This window comes from Morone saxatilis, unplaced genomic scaffold (assembly GCF_004916995.1).
Source record: "Morone saxatilis isolate NCDOM2014 unplaced genomic scaffold, NCSU_SB_2.0 Contig18, whole genome shotgun sequence".
In the NCBI taxonomy this organism is placed as follows: Eukaryota; Metazoa; Chordata; class Actinopteri; family Moronidae; genus Morone; species Morone saxatilis.
Genome location: NW_023339740.1, coordinates 16,434,489 through 16,453,730, shown reverse-complemented (window position 1 = coordinate 16,453,730; position 19,242 = coordinate 16,434,489). Strand labels below are relative to the sequence as shown.

Below are 19,242 nucleotides of genomic sequence, written 5' to 3'. Positions count from 1 at the left end.
AGTAACTGTAGTAATAATAATAATAATAATAATAATAACAATAATATCAGTGATATTAGCAATGGCAGTCAAGCAGGACCATGGCAGGAGGCTGCGACGATTAGTAGCCTTGGTATTGGTATCGGCATCAAAAATCTAGTATCAGTCTGGCGCAAGTTGTCATGGAGGCAAGTCTTACAGCAGTCAAGTCCAAGTCAAGTCTCAAGTGCAAATATCTTCCAAACATCTGACCTTGTCTTTGTATGACCATGCTAATACTCAACTGCAAACCCACGCCCCACCCACCATTCATTCCACTGACGCCATGGATCTGAACAGCGAGAGGCGCTTTCAGTGGAAATGAACGGTATGTGTGTGTGTGTGATCGGTTAAGCGAGCCGGCCCTGAGCTGACCTGTCCTTATGCTCTGCCTCGAAATTTGGCACCCATGTTATGCCACCTGCTGCTGTCATTTGTGTGTGTGTGTGTGTGTGTACCTGACTGTGACATAGAGAGAGTCCTAACAATTTGCGTCAATTTGGATTGTAGCTAAGCATTTGACCCTGACATAAATGCACACAAACATAGAAATAAATATTAGCCTATCGCACTCTTAATTAACATTAATCAACGATAAAAGGACATTGTGCTGTCTTAAAACATAAAAACTGAAAAACACATTGAATTAGACAACAGTAAGACAAAAGAGACACCCGTCCCCTATAAGGACTGTCTGTCTGTCTGGTAGGCGCTACAGAACACTGTATGCCAAAACAACCAGACACAATAACAGTATCTTCCCACAGGCCATCACTTAAATGTCATTTGGTAACGAAAACCCTCTAAAACCAAAACATCCGCTTACTTCCATTATAGATATTATTTTTTACAGATTATATTTTTACAGTTTAAATGTACTATTTTGTTTTTAACATGTACATATGATCATGCACCGTTACTGAACTGTCAATATAAATCCTGCACAGTGCATCTACTATATATAGAAATGTCTTCCATATACAGTACATAAACATCCACTCAATGTACCGTATATCCATTCAATATATATTTCTTTGTGCTATTTGTATTGTTTAGAACTTATAGAAGACTTTTATATAGAGTTTTTATTCATGTTGTTGGTCATTGGTATTTTTTATATATATATTCATATATATATATATTTCACATACTTGTGTACGTAACAGTCCAGTCTATGCTTTACCTTGATTTGTTCAGCTTTGTTGTCCTTGTTCTTAGCTGTTATGGCTGTTCCTACTGGTGTACATTGAGAGGAATGAAAAAAACTGAGTCAAATTCCTTGGATGTGTATATATTTGGCCAATAAAGCTGATTCTGATTTATGTGAAACACAAGGTTGAGACACGTTGCTGACATTTCTAAAGAGTTTTTTTTTTTAATCTTTTGGGCCTGAGATGTTTTAAAAGGGACGGCGGCAGTGGCTGTGATCTGTTTTGAGCACAAGGGTTTTTTTTAGATTCGAACAGGCAGCTGGAATCCACTTCAGTCCTCCATGGCCTTATGCAGAGTGTCTGTGTCTGTGGTGTGACTCTGACGTGAAACTCTACTTGCCTCTGCAAGCTGACAGCTATTATAAGTGTGTATATGTATTTTAGGGTTTATATTGTGTGTAAACTGTACATAACTGACAGATAGGACCCAACCATTGGCCCCTGTTGCTCAGCCAATTACAAGCTGCCATTCTCATCACACCCCCACACTGACTGAATCAATGAATGGTGCAAACTGAAATATTTGCTGCCCACATAGTCTTCCAGGCTCCTTGACCCCTGAACACAGTGTCTGAGCTCTGGGCCAACAGCATAGCAGTAATCAACCGCCATTCACTAACGGCACAGAAATGTTTAAAAGCAAAAATTATTACTAAAATAATAATACTCACTCAGAGTTGGTATCTTCCTTCAGGAAAGCTTGGATGACAAGCGGCAGCTCAGATTTAACAATGTACAGGTAGCTGGACATAGCTGTAACAGGCGAGACAGAGAAAATGTGAAAATGCGTAGCTAAGCATAATTGAGTGAAAGTATGTTGGCATATTGAACAAACAGATACCACCTAAGCCATGTCACAAGAACACTTATAACAATATGATTGTGTAAGTGACAGAGCAGTAGCTACTGCAGGACACTGAGCTCATGTACTCTTGTTTTAGCAAACTCCAGGAGGTTACTCTCTGCAATTTAAAAACAGTAACACATGGTGGTATTCTATTGGCAGATCTTTGTTAGGCCCAGTATATTTAAATTGGACAAATAAAAGACCATATTTCTCCAATAGAATTGTATTGCTTTGAAACAGCATTTAGACCTTCACATTGGTTGTTCAGCTATACGTTACAGCTTTTCCAATGTGAACATTTTGCTGCTTCTCTTTTGTTTTGTTATGTGAGAGTAAACTCACAAAACACTATTTTTTGACATTTTATAAACCAAACAATTAGTCGACTAATCAACCAAATAAATCCATAAAGAATAAAACCAATAAAAATATCAATCAATAAATACAAATCAATCATTTAACAGTTCACATAAAATATAAAGAATCTGGCACCACTAATTTGGCTCTTAGTAAATCCCCATATATCCCAAAAATGTAATACGAGTCGTTTAAGTGAGTCTAATTGTGTGTGTGGTTGGGTGGACATAAACTCTAAGCCACGTACAGTAATTGTGTATAATTCATGTTTTTCTGCTACAGTGAGTTTACAAACACAAATTATTAGGTCACATTGGCTCCTCACCTCCGATATTCTGCAGGGTGATTGCTATACCAGCAGCCATTTTTCCAGGAGTGCCAAAGGCCCTGTACCCCAGCTGTTCATAAGCTCGAATTCCTGTAAACGGATTACAACCAATAATATTCAATCAATTATGCTTGCTGAGACGTCCCTCTGTGCAACACAATAAAATACTTATGATAATAATAATGATAGAAAGTTGTACTTCCCTGATTGGTGGGTGAAGAAACATTTGTCATTTTCACAGTTTTAATGTTTATCTAGACATTCTAAACTTTGACACATGCTGGATTATAGAATAAACAAATTCATTATGTATGCTTTATAATCCATATAATCAGTCTAAACCAATAAAGAAGTTAAGCAGACTGAAAACTAAATCCTTTGCATACTAATCATTCTGGCAAGTAAACAACAATTTTATTGTAACTTGCATACTTACTGCTATAGTGTGAGTGCTTAAAGGACTCAGACTATAATTCTCTTTTACCTTTTAATCCATGCCCCCTTTTTTTAGATTAAATAGTCAAAAGTTCAAGTTCAAATTTTGACTAAATGGTCCCTAACAAGTCAGATGTCTTTGTCACTTTTGGTCTAATCTGGTATCCAGAAGTAGCAAAACTGTTGGATTTTCAACTCATAATATAATATATAATATAGCTACATTATTTCTTTACAAAAGGCCAAGACATGGCACAAGGCTTACCCACAACGCCAGAGGATTTGAGCAACAGGTGAATAGAGTAACAGGACAAAGCTGCAACTGCAGTCAGAAGAAACCTGTGACAGAATACAGAAGGAAAAGTCATATACCTGTACATTATACCTCTACAAAGGTAAACCTTATATTACACCAAATTCTGCATTCCCTCTATGATCCTGGCATTCCTTTTCCGTACATTCCCGTACACATTACAATCAACAATATGCATAAGTTGTGATGTATTGTGTTTGTTCTAATATAGTGCGCAAACTATACTATGGGTCTTTTTTAGGGAATGATGGTTATTAAGCGCGCAGACTGAATGTTTTTTGAGCACAGGGTTCTCAGGTCAGCATTCCTAATGGGTCTGGAGCTGGGTCACTCTGTTTTTCTTGTAGCCACAACTGAAGTTGGAATTGTTTTCCTCTGGCCACCTCTGTAAGCAGCAGATGGAGGCCAGGTCCTCAGATTCCACTGAAAACTGCAAACTGTCCAACCTCTCCCAACTCACAAACAAGCATTAATTTTACAGGTCTGCTTTGTATCTTTTGGAAATAATCACATGTGGTGTGACGCCTTGTCTATATGAAGAAATATCCTCCTCTGGATCCCTGAAGCTCTGGTGAAATATTTATCAAGGCACCAGATTTTTCATGTTGGCTTTATTTCTGTGTCTCACTGGAAATACACTGACGAGGAATGAGAATGTCTATTTGTATCTCTGCTGGTGGATCAACGGCTCTCTTGACACTATAGGCTATAATCTCTACCAGAGCCACAATGGGGGAAATAAAGTTGGTGGTACAAAGAGTAAGGGTAAAATGTTGCAGATATTCTTTATACAAAGCAGTGTGGTAAGAAGCTTGTGTCAATGCAAACATTTGTCTTTTAATGACATGCTCATATAGAGGCTCTGAAATAATATATAACTAATTAGGCTAATGTGCCTAGAAAACTCCTTTAGATTTTTCTTTCTAGGAATTAAGATTGTTTTAATGTCTGATGCCTGTTCCCTTTAAAAGATTTAATCCCATCGAAACCAGGGATCAAACTTAGTTTTAAAAACAGACTAATAGCAAGAAAAATTAAAATGATAATGAAAATAGGTTATAAGCATAAACCTAACTCAAAAATAAGTTGCAAATAAACACTTAACAGCAAGCTATAATGTTTTAATACTGGTTGTCATTTTGTCGATATCAATAATAATTATATTTCTGTGCCAAATCAGTGTGATGAGTTCATGCGATCTTAAAGTTGCTGAAATAGTTAATAAACTTTATACCAAAATACACACTATGCTACCATTTGACGACACTTACTACAGTAAACTACAGTTTTTCCATAATTCTTTTTTTGCTTCGTATAACAGGCGTGATGTATTACAGTGTGTTGTTCTATACACGCTGTTAGACAGAGCCAATTCATTTTTTCATGATATTGATATTAACCCTCAGGTTGCTTTGAAAACCTGTGTTAAATTTAAATGAAATGTCTCTAATCTAATTACATAAAACCAGTCACCAACTATGTATAGTTATAACACCACTGACCCAATTACTAACAGGAATTTCATAGGAAACAGCCTGCAGCCTTCTTCATTAGCGGAGCTACTCAGCAGTGAAGTAACTTACTATTTCCACAGTTACGGCTGACGCTGAGGCCACTCTCTATTTCAGGCCTGCTACTTTTCTCTCTGCTGCTACACAAACACAGACTACATGACCAAGGAAACCAGGGGTTGTGGTCTTACAGCTGCATTCTGCAAGGAGCAGAAGGAAGTAAATGACACAGGGTCTGGGGGTTCGGTTATTCCGGGCTATGGCCTTTCTAGGTTCTGTAACATGGCAAAGAGGGGCGGGATGGGAAAAGGGGTATGAATAGAGGTGGGCATGTCATTGGACATAATATATTACAAGATGTCACGAAAGCAGCTCATTCTTAAGCCTGTAATCCTCAGAAATACATTAGAATCGTGACTGGCTGGTGTGATAAGTGACAGATTCTAATTATAAAATGGACACCTATTTATATATATACATATATATATATATATATATATATATATATGTATATAGGGCGAAGGGCCACAGGTTGGAGTCAACCCCATGGTCGCTGCAGCAATGACTCAACCTTGGTGCATGGTGTCCCATAATTGACCACCTATTGATAAATATACTTATTTACTCACCAGAAAAGGAGTACACCAGTGTTGGCCATAGCATAGGCCAATCCCAGGATTCCACTGCCCATAATAGCATTACCCAGGTTGAAGACAGACATGCCAAAAGAGGTCTTCCCTTCAAACTGAGGGGAAAAAACAAGAGCAAACAATAAATCTCACATTTGTTTCAGCAAAAAAAGAACACGATGCTCTTCTGGTTGTTCTATGTCTGTAAACTTTTACACTTACATCTGTGAAGCGTGTAGGTTTCTTTCCATCTGGAGTGGGCAAGAATTCCTCACTCTCCAGTCCTCCATCAGGATCATCAAATCTAAGGGGCAGATTCATGACGTTAATTGACGGCCTGTCTGTCAACCTGCAAAAACTGTTCACATATCTGCTGAAGCTTAAAATCGCATGCTTAATTCTGTGTTATTACATGTATGAAAACAAATGCAGTTGAAAAATTCTTCATACAAATCTCTACAGACATACCTGACTGTTTGAGTGCCATTTCTGTATAAGGATCCACCCGTTGAGGCGAGCAAAAAACAAGGTAAACATGCATTTAAAAAAAAACGAAAATTATGCAGGAAGAAAGTTGTACTGTATGTCGTCCACCACATCCATTATTCGGGTCATATTAATGGGAAACTATTATCACTGAGACAAAGGTATGTAAATCAAAGTCTTTTTTCAGCCATCATGATGTACTTTAAATAATCCAGGATGTGGTTTTCACACAAGTATAACTAATATAGAAAGACAAAAGAGCTCAGTATAAAAAGTGCTTGACACATGCTGTGTTAAAAATGCCATTAACCAGTATGTAAGCGACAAAAAAGGCCTCATCTGTGTTTAAAATAAAGGGAGAATACTTACTGATCCTCATCTAGAAACGTCTTCATTGGCACACCCATATCATCTCCGAGGTCATGACTTTTCCCGTTGGATAAGATGTTCATCTCTGACTGAGCATGTTCCATCATCTAAGTTGTAACAGATTCTTTTTGGCTTGTATTCAGTGAAGGTGATCCTTTAAAGTCACTCAATATCTTGAATATCTAGAGCACAGTGAGAAAAGACATGAATCACATAAGAAACTTTATTCCATGAACACATCATTGAAAATGTGCTGCACACTTTCAATGTTTAAAAACATATTTTCTCAATCAGCTTCTTATTATCGTTAATAAGTTCCTATTTAAACACAATATCTTCTTTTTTGTTTTGTCTCTCACTGGTTTAAAGTTGGTGTAGCTGGGTTGGAGAAAAGTTGATCATTTTATGTATTTCTGTGATCCTATCTAGCAATATCCTGTGGGTTGTTTGATCATGTTTCCACAGCATTGTCAATCCAATCTGATCAAATCACACCCACACAGTCCTGATGAGGCAGATTGTTAAACTCTTACGAATATGAAACATCAAGAGTTCAGTGGTGAATATTTTAAGTTATAGAGAAATGCTTTTTCGCAGGTGTTTTAGAACAATGTAATAAAACGTGTATAATATTAACAATTTCAAATTGAAAGAGTAGTGTTATAGTCTATTAGCTCAAGCAGAAATATGGCATCATGAATCCCTATATTCTATATTGGTCTGTACAACTGTGTAGCAATGATTCAGCCCTACAGTTGACATAGTGACTTTCAACAGCCGAGAACTGACCTCATTCACTCACTCATTCAATTTGTCCACCAAACTTTCTGCAATACGTACAATAACATCAATGGTACGTAGCTGTAAATGATCACAGGCTGAGATAAAACGCTGGAAAATTTTTCATTTCTAGAACTTCAGTACTGAAGTAAAGCAAAGCAAACAAGTCCAAACCACACGGTCAAAGGTCAAGGTCTATTTGAGTTTTTTTTTTTTTTACTTTTGTTTGCTCTTGTCTTTGGTGTAGTTAATGTCACAAGCGTACAGGTTGTCAGTGCTACTGCTCAGAGCCCACACAGTGATACGGCAGTCTTTATGATGAATGCACAATGCATAATAATATAATAATACAAGCACAATGTCATCAAACAAAATGCTAAATCACTCACAACAAAAGGCCTCAAATTACTGAGAAAGTGCCTAGCAAAACAGTTATTACTGTAGTACTATAATTATACATTTCATCAGTATTTTTCCTTAATGAGTGTGGGATTTTCTGTAACCATGGTTTGAGGAGAAAGGATTAAGATCTCATAGGGCAAATTCACATTACTCACTTTCATATTGACATTATTATTAATTAAAAACTATTAATAACCTGCAATTGCCTCCCGTGACCCTAGTGACACAAAAGATTCCTCATCTCTATTTCTCAGTGTGAACTCAGAGACAATGGCGTGTTGTTAGCTGTTTCCGCTGTACAGCAGCTCAATTGTGTTACCAGTGTCCTCTCAGCCAGAACATCACTGTTATTCACACTGTACACTTAAAGAGGGCCATTGATACCATGCCACTGCAGCTACAAAGAGAAACACGTGAGGAATAAAACAACACATTTAACTTATTTATCTGGTACAGACGGCTATAAATAAATGAGTAATTCACCCCAATAGAAAAATCTTAACATCAAAATCTAATTTTATTTAAGCTTAATAAAAAACATCTAAGCTCAGTGAGACTTTCCATCGCCTTATCTGGTGAGTCATTTTATTTGTCCAAAGTTAACATCTCCCTTAACGTAGACGCAAACGTACAAGCCCCTAGTGTCAATACTTTCTGTTGCAACACCAGGCTTTGATAATGATCATTTCCAGAAAGACTGAAAGGAAAAATCTATGACACATATGTCATTTAAAAATGAATCTCATAACAAATTTTTACATCAGTAATAAAGAGGCTGATCATATCAGGAATTCGCTCATCTCTCCACCCTGCGAATTACAAAGAGTTAGATACATTTTAAGAATGATGCTGTGGTAGCAGGAGAATCCAATCAACCAATCGAACAGCAGAGGAGCCTGGAGCCACTCAATTTACAGTATATACAGTAGGAGGCTCATGATGGTGATGTTTTTTCCACCCAGATCATCACTCTTTTGTTGCAGTGTTGTGTATTTGTAACCTGACAATACATCCACATACATGTCATATTGAAACTGTTACACGCAGCTAAATTGTCCCTGGCATGGCATTTTTGTCATTGCATTGTATCAATGAAGTTAATGTGTGTTTTTATATACTTTCCATATCCTAAATTTTACTAGATAAGTGAGAAATGCCTCAGTTTTGCAAAGGTATGATTCATTAAAGATAGAAGGGTTATATTATATTATATTATATTATATTATATTAAGGAGGACGTAAATACTGAACTGTGATACATGTGTACAGTAAATCAAAGTTTTATTTTTGTCAGTGCACTATAGGTCAACTAAAGATGCAAAATGTGTAATCTGAGAATAGAATTCCTAATAATTGTTTGATATTTTTTACTTGGGTAAAAACTTAGCTTTTCTTTCAAGGATATTCCTAGTTTCCTTATCATTAATACCAAATAGCATTGTTCTTCCCAGGAAACTTCCACTGGAAACTATTGCTAACTAAACTAAATTACAGACCCATAAAATAAAGTGTTACCAGGTGTTCTCTTAGCTTTAAGAAGTGTCATAAAAACCTGTAAGGCATCGGCCTGTTGCGGTTCTCAGTAAAAGAATCAAGGTGTAACAAGCATAGGTAAATCCAGGCCAACTACCACCAAAATTGACCTCAAAAACACTCATGTCTAAGCATAGCTTTCCAATTTCACCCATTCAGGATAACACAGCTATTCAGCAGCATGGAACGACAGAACTGAAACTATGCAGAAACTTCTGACGTGTACAGACCATGTCTGAGATCAGGTACTGTAGCTGTATGCAAAATTAGATCTTTAAACAGACACAGTGCCGGTACTATTTTGGCTGTGTAATTTTATCTAGTGAATCAAATGTCAGGCTGGACCATATGTGTGTCTATAAACATGTCTCTCAAGATGGGGAAGACAGCTTGTTAGTGATTCGACAGATGTGATTTATGAAGTGATTGTTCTGCTGTTTGTATACAAGTGACTGACACATGTTCTTCAGGGAAATCAGCGTTGAGATCGGCAGAGCTGTTTTAGTCATCTTGAGGATATTGTATTTTTATCATTTGATTATGGATAAACCAATGAGACAGTATAATAATAATAAATAATAATATTTCAAAACTGGGGGCTGGTATGATGCTCAATGTCTGACTTATGCACATATGCATGACTTTTTTTTAAACAATAATGACCCAGATACTTGGTACAAACTGTGTTTCAAAGGAAGTGACATTAATTCATTGTTTGTGGGAGTGGCAAGATCTGGGTCAGAGCTGCAAAGGTTATGTATAACTTCATATTGCTTCTTCCGAGCTACTTTTCTGCCCACATCTTAGCATTCTGTAACTTACATATAACTATCCTTTTTGCTAAGTAACATGATGTTTCTATATCAATAAAACACAACAAACAACATCAAACTAACTCCTAAGGGCTAAGAAAAGCCCAACTATGCTCAACTATTTACTGATACTAAATACTGATCCCTGTCCATCTGATAAAGTGCCCTAGGAGCATATCCTCTCCTACTGAGCACCAGGAGGGTCGCCTTACACGCTACTGCAGCCCATAGTCAGCTCTGTTACGTAACAAATCCAGCCTGAAGCTAAAAGTCCCATTGTGAGTTAGTGAACTTGTGACATTTGAAATGTTTGAACAGGTGGGAGGGTGACTATTGATTAGCTGCTTCATTTTTCCATTAAAGTGTGAAAATTTAAAAAAAAAACCATAGCAGCAATCTCCAAAATTACTTCCTATCTCTTCTTGTGTCAGTTGGACATAAAACAGGCACGGGACGGGGGGGGGGGGGGGGGCAGTGGGCGAGCACATGTAGATGAGGAGATGCCCATGTGGTGGTGTATCAGGAACAGGCACGAGGTTCAGCCAACAGCGCCTGGCAGCACCAACTCATCTCAGCCACGTGCCTGCTGGGGACAGAGGAACACATGCTCATGTCCTGAGATATCGGCCAGCACCTGAATCACATATTCTGCTCTGTAGAAAAGCGGGCTAAAGGGTTTGGTTTTATTATGGTAAATTTCTCATGAACTACGACCCTTAAAAGGCACTATTTTTTCATTCTCTTGCTAGTGGATGTGAAGCATGTAATAAGAAAGGATTCATTTATTTTTGGAATATACATTTACTATTTTTATGTCATCTTTCTGAGGATACATATTCATTCAAGCAAGCATGAGTAAGGTGAGAACTGCAATAAAAGTATCCTTATATGCAATTGATTTTTAAAAAAATCTGACAAAAACATCAGTTAACACTAATTCACAACTTAGTTCACGAACTATACCAAAAACACTGAATTTAAAAAGCAATAATAGTAGTGTAGTCAAACACAGATATAGGATATATTTCACACTGCACACCCTTCCTCATATGTCAATCTTATGATTAACTAATAGTTTAGTATAGTATAGAATTGTAGTAGACTGAACAAAACAATTCTGAAAAAAAGGAAAAAAACAACTGACTGAGCCTTAAAACTTAAAATTTATTCAAAGAATATGACAAATTACGTATTACCAATACCCTTGGTTCAGCACAAACCTGTTACCATCATCCTCTGATTCAAATTTTCAAATATACAACAAAAGATGACATTCATGCTAACAAGGAGATTAGATTTCTACATTGCCTTCTACTTAGGTATCCAGGGAGTTTGACGCGTGACAAAACACGCACACTAACTACATCACAAATCAGCTCTTGAGCCAAAGGTGAAAAATAACATATCCACCAGAGGAACTGCACAAATGCAACACAAGTCAGTTTAATCTCTAGTCCTCATTATCACTGAAAATGAAAGTTGTATATTTGTTGTAAATGCTGGCAAATTGGGTCTTCACTTTGTACACGGTATACATGTGTGAAAACCCCCTGCAATCTATATGACAAATAATGAGAATGTAAACGTAAAATCTTAAAATAAGACCCACATCTAACATATAGGAAGAAAACAGCCAAAGGTCTGAAAGTTTACATGCATTTAATTTATGTTTGCTCTCAGAACAGATGCGCTTCAGGTAAGCAAAGTCTCCCTTCCCTAAACATTGAGTACATGTTTCTATAAAACAACTGAAGGCTGTGTGATACCACTATCCTGTGAATCAAATATAAAATCTGTCAAATCACAGAATGTGCTTGGATGAGCAATGGCTATAACTACACTATTATAGTGCGGTATATATCATCTTTGATAAGTCTTTGTGTGGTTGAGCCAGCTTTAAATGCAATAAAAACATCTGAACACGGTTTACTGTGAGTGAGATTTGGAAGCATTGCAGCTGTGAATAAATGTTATATGGGATAGAGAAGAGGGCATCTCAAACAGGCCACATCCAATGTAATGAGTCAACCGAATGCTTAATATAATATAATCTCTTCATGGGATGATGTGGATTTATCTATCCTTTCCACAGACAGAACAAATGAATCGTTAAAGGGATCATAAAATGAAACATCACTATCACTACTACTAGTGCAAACAGGGAGCAAAGATTTCATTTATTTAATATGCTGTTTTACAAGCAGTTAATACAACCTGTGTTTACACAAGCATTAAATCTGAGAATATTAAGCTCAGCTGTCATTTAAATGATGATTTGCGCAGCAACATCAAACAGCCCGACAATCCTCCTATTACCATTATCCTTATTATTAATAATCCAGGTAACATGCAGGGTGCATATTGGCAACAGGTGGCACGCGGTGTTTGCTTATTTGCTCAATAAAACAATAACAGAAGCAAGTGCACCAGTTATTTTTCCTCCCAACTTTAGGGAATGACCGATGGGTAAAAGTCTCCAAACAAATATTGGAAAATAATAATTCAAAATCAAATTCAGCCTGTGTAGCTGAAAATGTCTTCAAATGCTGCAGATGTGGCTTCTGCCTTAGGATGTGATCAAGTTAAAAGTTGGCATATTCATTGCGTCATTAGTTTAAGCTCAGGCAACCATAAGAACGACAGATTATGGTACCATTGTGATGACTGACCCATCGTGAATCATGGCTGGAATACAGGACGTAGACACAAACCCAGGAACACCTGCCCAAAGCAGTGACCCTGCAATAAATCCTGCCTTTGAGAAACTTGTAACGCTATGCTACATAAGATAATTCAACAAGACTGCAGTATGCAGAGGCATTCCAGGTATTTTTTTCAAATGATCATAGAAATAAAGTAAAAAGGAAGTAGCTCTACAATGCAGTGGACAACTACAATGACAGCTTTGAGCAATAACATTCACTTCTGCTTCAACTTCCAAAGAAGAGATGAATTAAATAGCATATCTGTAAATCTAGGTTTGGTTGATAATGCCATAATATGCAGATGTCTGCAGGTTCTACATTGAATTTGATGGGTAGCTGATAGGGAAAAAAAGACACAAACTTTTTTCATTAAAACCAAACAACATCATTCAGTATAACAATGGCAACTATACAAATATTGTGATGCTTTTATTTGAAAATCAACTAAAAGGGAAGGTCATATGGAAGTATAAAAGAAGCTGTTTGAATAATTGTTTACTAGAATTGCACCCCTTGTTAGTTACATAAGAAGTCAGTTAACTTTCATTACTGGGTAGATGGTGACAAGCTGAAGGGTATTTTTCTAAGAAATAGCTTGGTAACCAACAGCTGGCAGCAGGAGGGCAATTATACTCTAGGCAGGCATTTCAGGCAGCTTTTACACTTGGGCACAGGTCTGACTTAATGTGTCAACACAATCCAAAATGCCACATTTATAGATTTAGAGAACCGATGTTTTTAAAATGGCTGCACAACCAACATTGTAAATTAAATCTAAAACAACTAAACTAAATACAATACCTGTATATATCTATTTGTTGTCAGCCTTTATGTTGTCTGTCTTTATAATTACACGCACAATAATCTTTTTACAAAAGATACACATGTTGAATGTGAAAGTTCTGACTCAGTTGTAGTGATTATCACCCAACTCCACTTTGCACCTCAGCGGATTCACTCTCACGACTCTCGTAGCATTGTTTTCGGCTGCAGCCGGCAGCAATTTGCAGTGAAAATGCTCAGATGAACACACTGTATATGCTACCTAACAAGTTTGCCATATAGATGCAAATGGATATGGATGTTCAAATGGTTTCTGTTGCCCCAAAATAGCCAAAAAAAGCAGTTAATGCAGGTTTACATGAAAAGATGCAAGCTGTCTGCCTGTTGCTTTCTTGTGTATTTGGTATTATTCCAGGGTTTTACTGGTCAAAACTTGAAACTTGAATGTTTTTGTTTCAAATTCAAAGTCCAGAAAGGGAGAGCATATCTTATATATCATCTTATATACCGCAGCTTACTGGTTGCTGACATTCAGTATACCCTGGAGTTTGTATCTTGCCAAGTATGGTGAATTATTTCCTGTGAGTCTTCAAATATAATAACATATGGCTCTCAGTGGATTTTTTAGGAAGCATATATTAACTTGAAAGCATATATTCTGGCACTGATTGCTCCAGTGGGAACAAACTCATGGGAGTGATGGTACCATTTTTACCTATTAATCTAAAGAAAACAAGCATAAAAGAGGCTATATGAACAGACTGAGAGCCACAATGCAAACAAAAATGTAAGTTGAACTTTCTCATAATGAACCAAACATAAGGGGTCAGGACAATTTCCAAATCAAAGTGCCTGCTCTCAGAGAAATATTCCCAACTTCAATATATGCAATTTGTCCATCTGAATACACAATATCAACAAAGGGTGACTCTTTCCAATTATTTATAGACAACAGCACATGATATGCTCAGGTTTAACCCCACCGATTTTGAGCCCTATGACAAAGATAATAATATCCTCTAGAGTGTCTGATCACTCAGGCTGACTCAAACACAGATATTATCTTCCGTGTGACAGAAGAGCTCAGCTGGCTGCCTCCGACATGGATAAAGCGTTGGCCTCCGCACACCGCGCACCTGTCCAGCTCCTACTCAAACTCTCAGCCACTTTGATCACTGCACAGGCTAGGGTCACTGACCACAGCCGGGCTTATCTACCCGTTCTCCACTGTGTTGAACCCAGCATGAAAACCCATATAGGGTGTTAGTGTTTAGATAGGGGGCCAAAGTCAAGAACATACCCCCTCACCCACCCCGCTTTGAATACACAGACGGAAGTTCTCTGGACAGTCTATGCGTATCCCTGAATCTGTTAAAGGTTTTCAATCTTAATAGGGTGGTACTTCAATTTTTTTTTTAAATTTAATTCTGAACTTTGTTTGACACTTTGAAGTTTACATTACATTTTTTTTACATTTTTCCATGACCACCCAACACCTGCATACAAGCCAGTAGGGGTTAAAGTGGCCACCATCTTAACCATTGTTGCACATATTCACATTCTACACCCACCGTTTCCAAGTCAGTCAGACTGAAAGTAGCAAACTGCAACACACTTGTTTTCCAACCTTAAACATGTTAACACATAATGCAGATGCAAAAAACAAACTGCAGCATCCTGAACACTATTTATATGTCTGTTAGACAAAATTAAAAATGTAAAGTATTATTATTAACACAACTGTAGAAACAACTACAGGTCGGTTGCAGTAGAGTAACAGTCTAGCATATACAGACTTTAAAGTTCCCTGTAAACTCTCCATACAGTGTAACTAGTGTAAGAGTGTAAGCTGTATGGATAAAGAACCGCAACTAACTGTTATTTTCATTATCCATTCGCCTTTTGATTAGTTTCTTAATTAATGATTCATCTTTCGCTTATAATTTTGTGAAAATGGCCATAGTAATTTTGCTTTTGAAAGAGTTCAAACCCCAAAGGTTTACAGTTTACTATCACATGAGACAAAGGAACTCAGCAGATCCTCACAGTCCACAATAGGGTTATAGGGTTCCTTATCTACGGTACTGAATTCTACTTTATTAGTGCTCTTAAAATATAGGACATAATATTTTGTTATAATAAAATATAATAAAGATCATCTTCAACCAAAAAAACTTTCTGATTTCATTTCTTTAAAGCTCACTGATGTTAATAATAATAATAATTGTGTAATACCGTTATACCTACAATTAATAATAATGGTCTAATACCTTACTATAAAACCTCATATCGCTGCAACCCTGTTCAAATCTGGAAAGTGTGTTTGACATTGTTGCTTGAAAAACTGGTATATAATAAAAGCATGAGAAACAAGACAAGAAACAGCAGGGGCATACTAATCTCTGGCACACATTCACATGAACACTACCCAAAACAGCCTGCAAGAACCTTACAGGCCACTTACAGGCTGTCCATCACATGTAACAGGTCCGTCAGCAAAGAGTGAACAGCATTAACGCCCCACACAGGGCGCTCTTCCTCCACATGGGTATATTGAGCCGACAATAACAAAGTCAAAGTGCTTTAAAAAAGGCTGCTACTGGTTGTTTAAAGCCACTGAATATTACCCTTGAACACAGAATATGTCAATGCTGGACAAACTGAACTGTAAGTAGCCTGATCGCTCGGATGTGGTGTTTGGTGGAAGGAGGAAAAGGAAACTGTCTTCACTCGATGCCATGTGGCTTGGACACCACCAACACATTAAGGTGTAGGTTGAGTAAACTGCATTGAAATGCTTCACGTAAAGGATTGATTTAACAAAAAAAAGCTTAATAAAATATCGATTACCTTCATTCAACGCCGACAACCGGTCGTAAAAAGCCCACACATTCAGCAGAAACTAGGAAATCTGCTTGTGAGACGCTCATTGGGCCAGTGCCATTCATCCAGCTGTTGATTTTTGCAAAGGGACTTTAACTTTGAGCTCGATCCAGAGTGTATCTGAGATTCAGGATTCAACGCGCAGTCGGACGGACAAAAGATGGAAAATCTGTCACTGACTCTTTGAGCCACATGGTCATGACATCTGGACTTGGCGCTCACTGCAGGAGCCCCAAACACGCTGTTCTTACTTTATTGATCACCCCCCCAATAGGGAACAAAGCCACATGCCCCTAGTATTGTGTGCCATGTGATCAAAAACTACAAATACTTATATATCTGTTTCCGTTCTTTCCCTCTTGCGCTACAATATTCCAAGTGAAAGAAATCCTACTATCTCCAAGGTTTTTAAAATACAACTTAACAAGCGTCAAGCGTTCAGTAAAACCACTTAGTACAAAGAGCATGTCAGAACTCTGCAAACATTTGTTTTTTTTTTCTGTTAAAAGAAAATAGATTTATTCAGTCTTACCAAAGGTTCTTGTCACGAAGCTTTCAAGTTTAATTCCTCTGGTGGTGAGTGGGAATAAATGTGATGATCTGTGGCGAGTCGCTCTCTCCTGACGCGTTCCCTCTTTCTTCCTCTCAGTGCAGGTAACACTGTCTGCATTCGTGGGAATTTACGCACATTCGGACCGTCGCTCTGTAAGGCCAGCAGCTACAGAAATGCGCTTGGAGAAAAACCTTTGAGCATTGTAAAAACCTTACGGAGCAACAACTGTGGGGGTCGCATTAGGCCCGCCTCCTTCCACAAACCCCCCTATAGCTGCGCTGTTCGCTGCAGGTTTCGCCACTGCTCGCGCAATAGGTGAGGGAAATACAAAGGCAGTCACAGAACATGGCAGTGTGTCTCACCAGTCCGTGGCATGAGGGGGGAAATTGGCACTGGAGACAGGGAATGCGTTACGCACGCGAGAATGTGGTGCGTAAAAGAATCGTGAGAATTAAAATAGACAAATATGAGATTGTTAAATATACAACACACGCTTTCTCCTTTTCTCTCCCATTCACACCCACACCATGCACTTTGCTACAGAGATGCTGTATTTCCCTTTCTTTGATCCTACATTTCCCATCTCTGCCTCTCTCAGCGGCTCCCAGCACGGCGCAGCCTCAGATTTGGCACCTGTTAAAGAGTGTGGAATGTGGAGAGCTGCTCACTCATGAGAGAACAATAGCTGGACACTGAAATCAGGGGGTGAGGAGGTGATCTTTGCTTCTGGCAGAATAAAACACAGTGTAATAAATTAATTTACTAATAGGTTTTAATTGCATAGTTGCACAGCGAGCTCTGTATTTTTGAACAAATAACTGTATGGATTTATTCTGATGATGGTTATGGCATGGTGAGGATGTGAGTTCACCAATCTGAACTAAAAACTAACTAAAACTAAAATGTCACCAGTAAAAAATCAGAATGGAATTGAATAGAACAAGTAACAAAGAAAAGCAAAGACACAAACACTGAAATACAACAGCCTATCTGACCACTAGAATTTTGTAAAATAAAATACTTAAAACTAAAATACTTAATACTAATATTTAAACACACACTGAACATGGACATGTCAACTGTGCAATTTGTTTTACAATGTTGTATCTTAAAGTTCACCCAAAAGCCATTAAGCAGAAGTTAGTCTAAATCCAGCTGAGTGGATAGTGGCCCTTCTAGCGACCTCTACAGGACATTCCAGCTTAATAAGGTTTGAGGATACTAATGTTCACCAGTTTACATTATTCTAATCCTCATTTACCCCTCCATCAACAGGGTCATCTAGGCAGAATAGTTCAGAAGGGGCTTAATGTGTGCAGTAGTGGCAACTCACAACAAAAACAGACCTTGATATTTATAGACAATGACACTATCCTTCTGACCTTTCAGGGTGATGGACTGATAGATCTGATGGACAGACGGAGACCAAACTAATGACTTGACATTAGAGGCAAAAGCATTGTAAGAGCACCAATATTAACTGATAACCTGATACCAGAAGAGTTGCTTATTAGTGGCTATTTGTAAGACTTGTACAACTAGATAAACAGTGGCTGGACAACTGAGCAAGTCCGAGTACTCAGATGCTACAAAGAGGCTTTATGGGGAATACAATATTCATATATATAATATTAGTCTATAATCAAATAAAATGTTTTTGTTGCTTTAGATTGAGCCGTTTTGATCCACTGAGGGAGCGGGTACTCAGTTTTACATGCTTTCTGTCTTTACGTTCTTTGGCCAGCGCACAAGTTGTCACCCAGACCATGACTGCCGTGTTAAAGGACAAGCAGGATAAAAATATGAATCATACATTTCACACAATACATTTATGTATCTCAAATTAGCACCTAAACTTAGCATTACATTTGCGTCAGTGTGAACTAAGCGTCTGTTTTTCAAAAAGGAAATCTTTCAAAAACCCAAACAGCAAAACAGGGGCCGATATAGACGCGTGGCAGAGAGAAATCAATCAAAGCAATTTACTGACTTCTAATACCAGCTTTAGATATTTTCATTTAACACTTTACCAATGTGCTGTAATAATGTAATGTTTTTGAGTAAAAATATCTTCATTTGTGGGAATTTCCTAGCAAATAGTGATATATGTCATTGTTTCTGACACCCCTGAAAGGTTTCTATGCCACGCTCTTGCCGCCCCATGAAATGCCTAAATTACACATGTCAATATGTTTTCATCAAAGCGGTTAGAAGAGTCTTTCAGTATTCTGGAAATACTTTCAGAACAGCTGAGAGTATTACAGTGTTGTTAAGCAATTTAGGTTTT

General features: G+C 37.7%; 1 protein-coding gene across 1 annotated transcript in view; it reads right to left on the bottom strand.

The window, feature by feature from the left end:
* The window catches only part of slc38a3b (solute carrier family 38 member 3b), a 26,008-nt gene extending 8,722 nt beyond the window's left edge, over window positions 1–17,286 (bottom strand). Inside the window, exons 1-7 of the mRNA XM_035662032.1 lie at window positions 16,935–17,286; window positions 6,505–6,686; window positions 5,872–5,953; window positions 5,650–5,765; window positions 3,462–3,535; window positions 2,759–2,851; window positions 1,901–1,982 (exon numbers count right to left, since the gene is read on the bottom strand). Of these exons, the coding sequence (XP_035517925.1) occupies window positions 1,901–1,982; window positions 2,759–2,851; window positions 3,462–3,535; window positions 5,650–5,765; window positions 5,872–5,953; window positions 6,505–6,611 (554 nt within the window). The 5' untranslated portion in view covers window positions 6,612–6,686; window positions 16,935–17,286. The remainder of the gene's footprint in view (window positions 1–1,900; window positions 1,983–2,758; window positions 2,852–3,461; window positions 3,536–5,649; window positions 5,766–5,871; window positions 5,954–6,504; window positions 6,687–16,934) is intronic.
* Window positions 17,287–19,242: the final 1,956 nt, after the last annotated feature.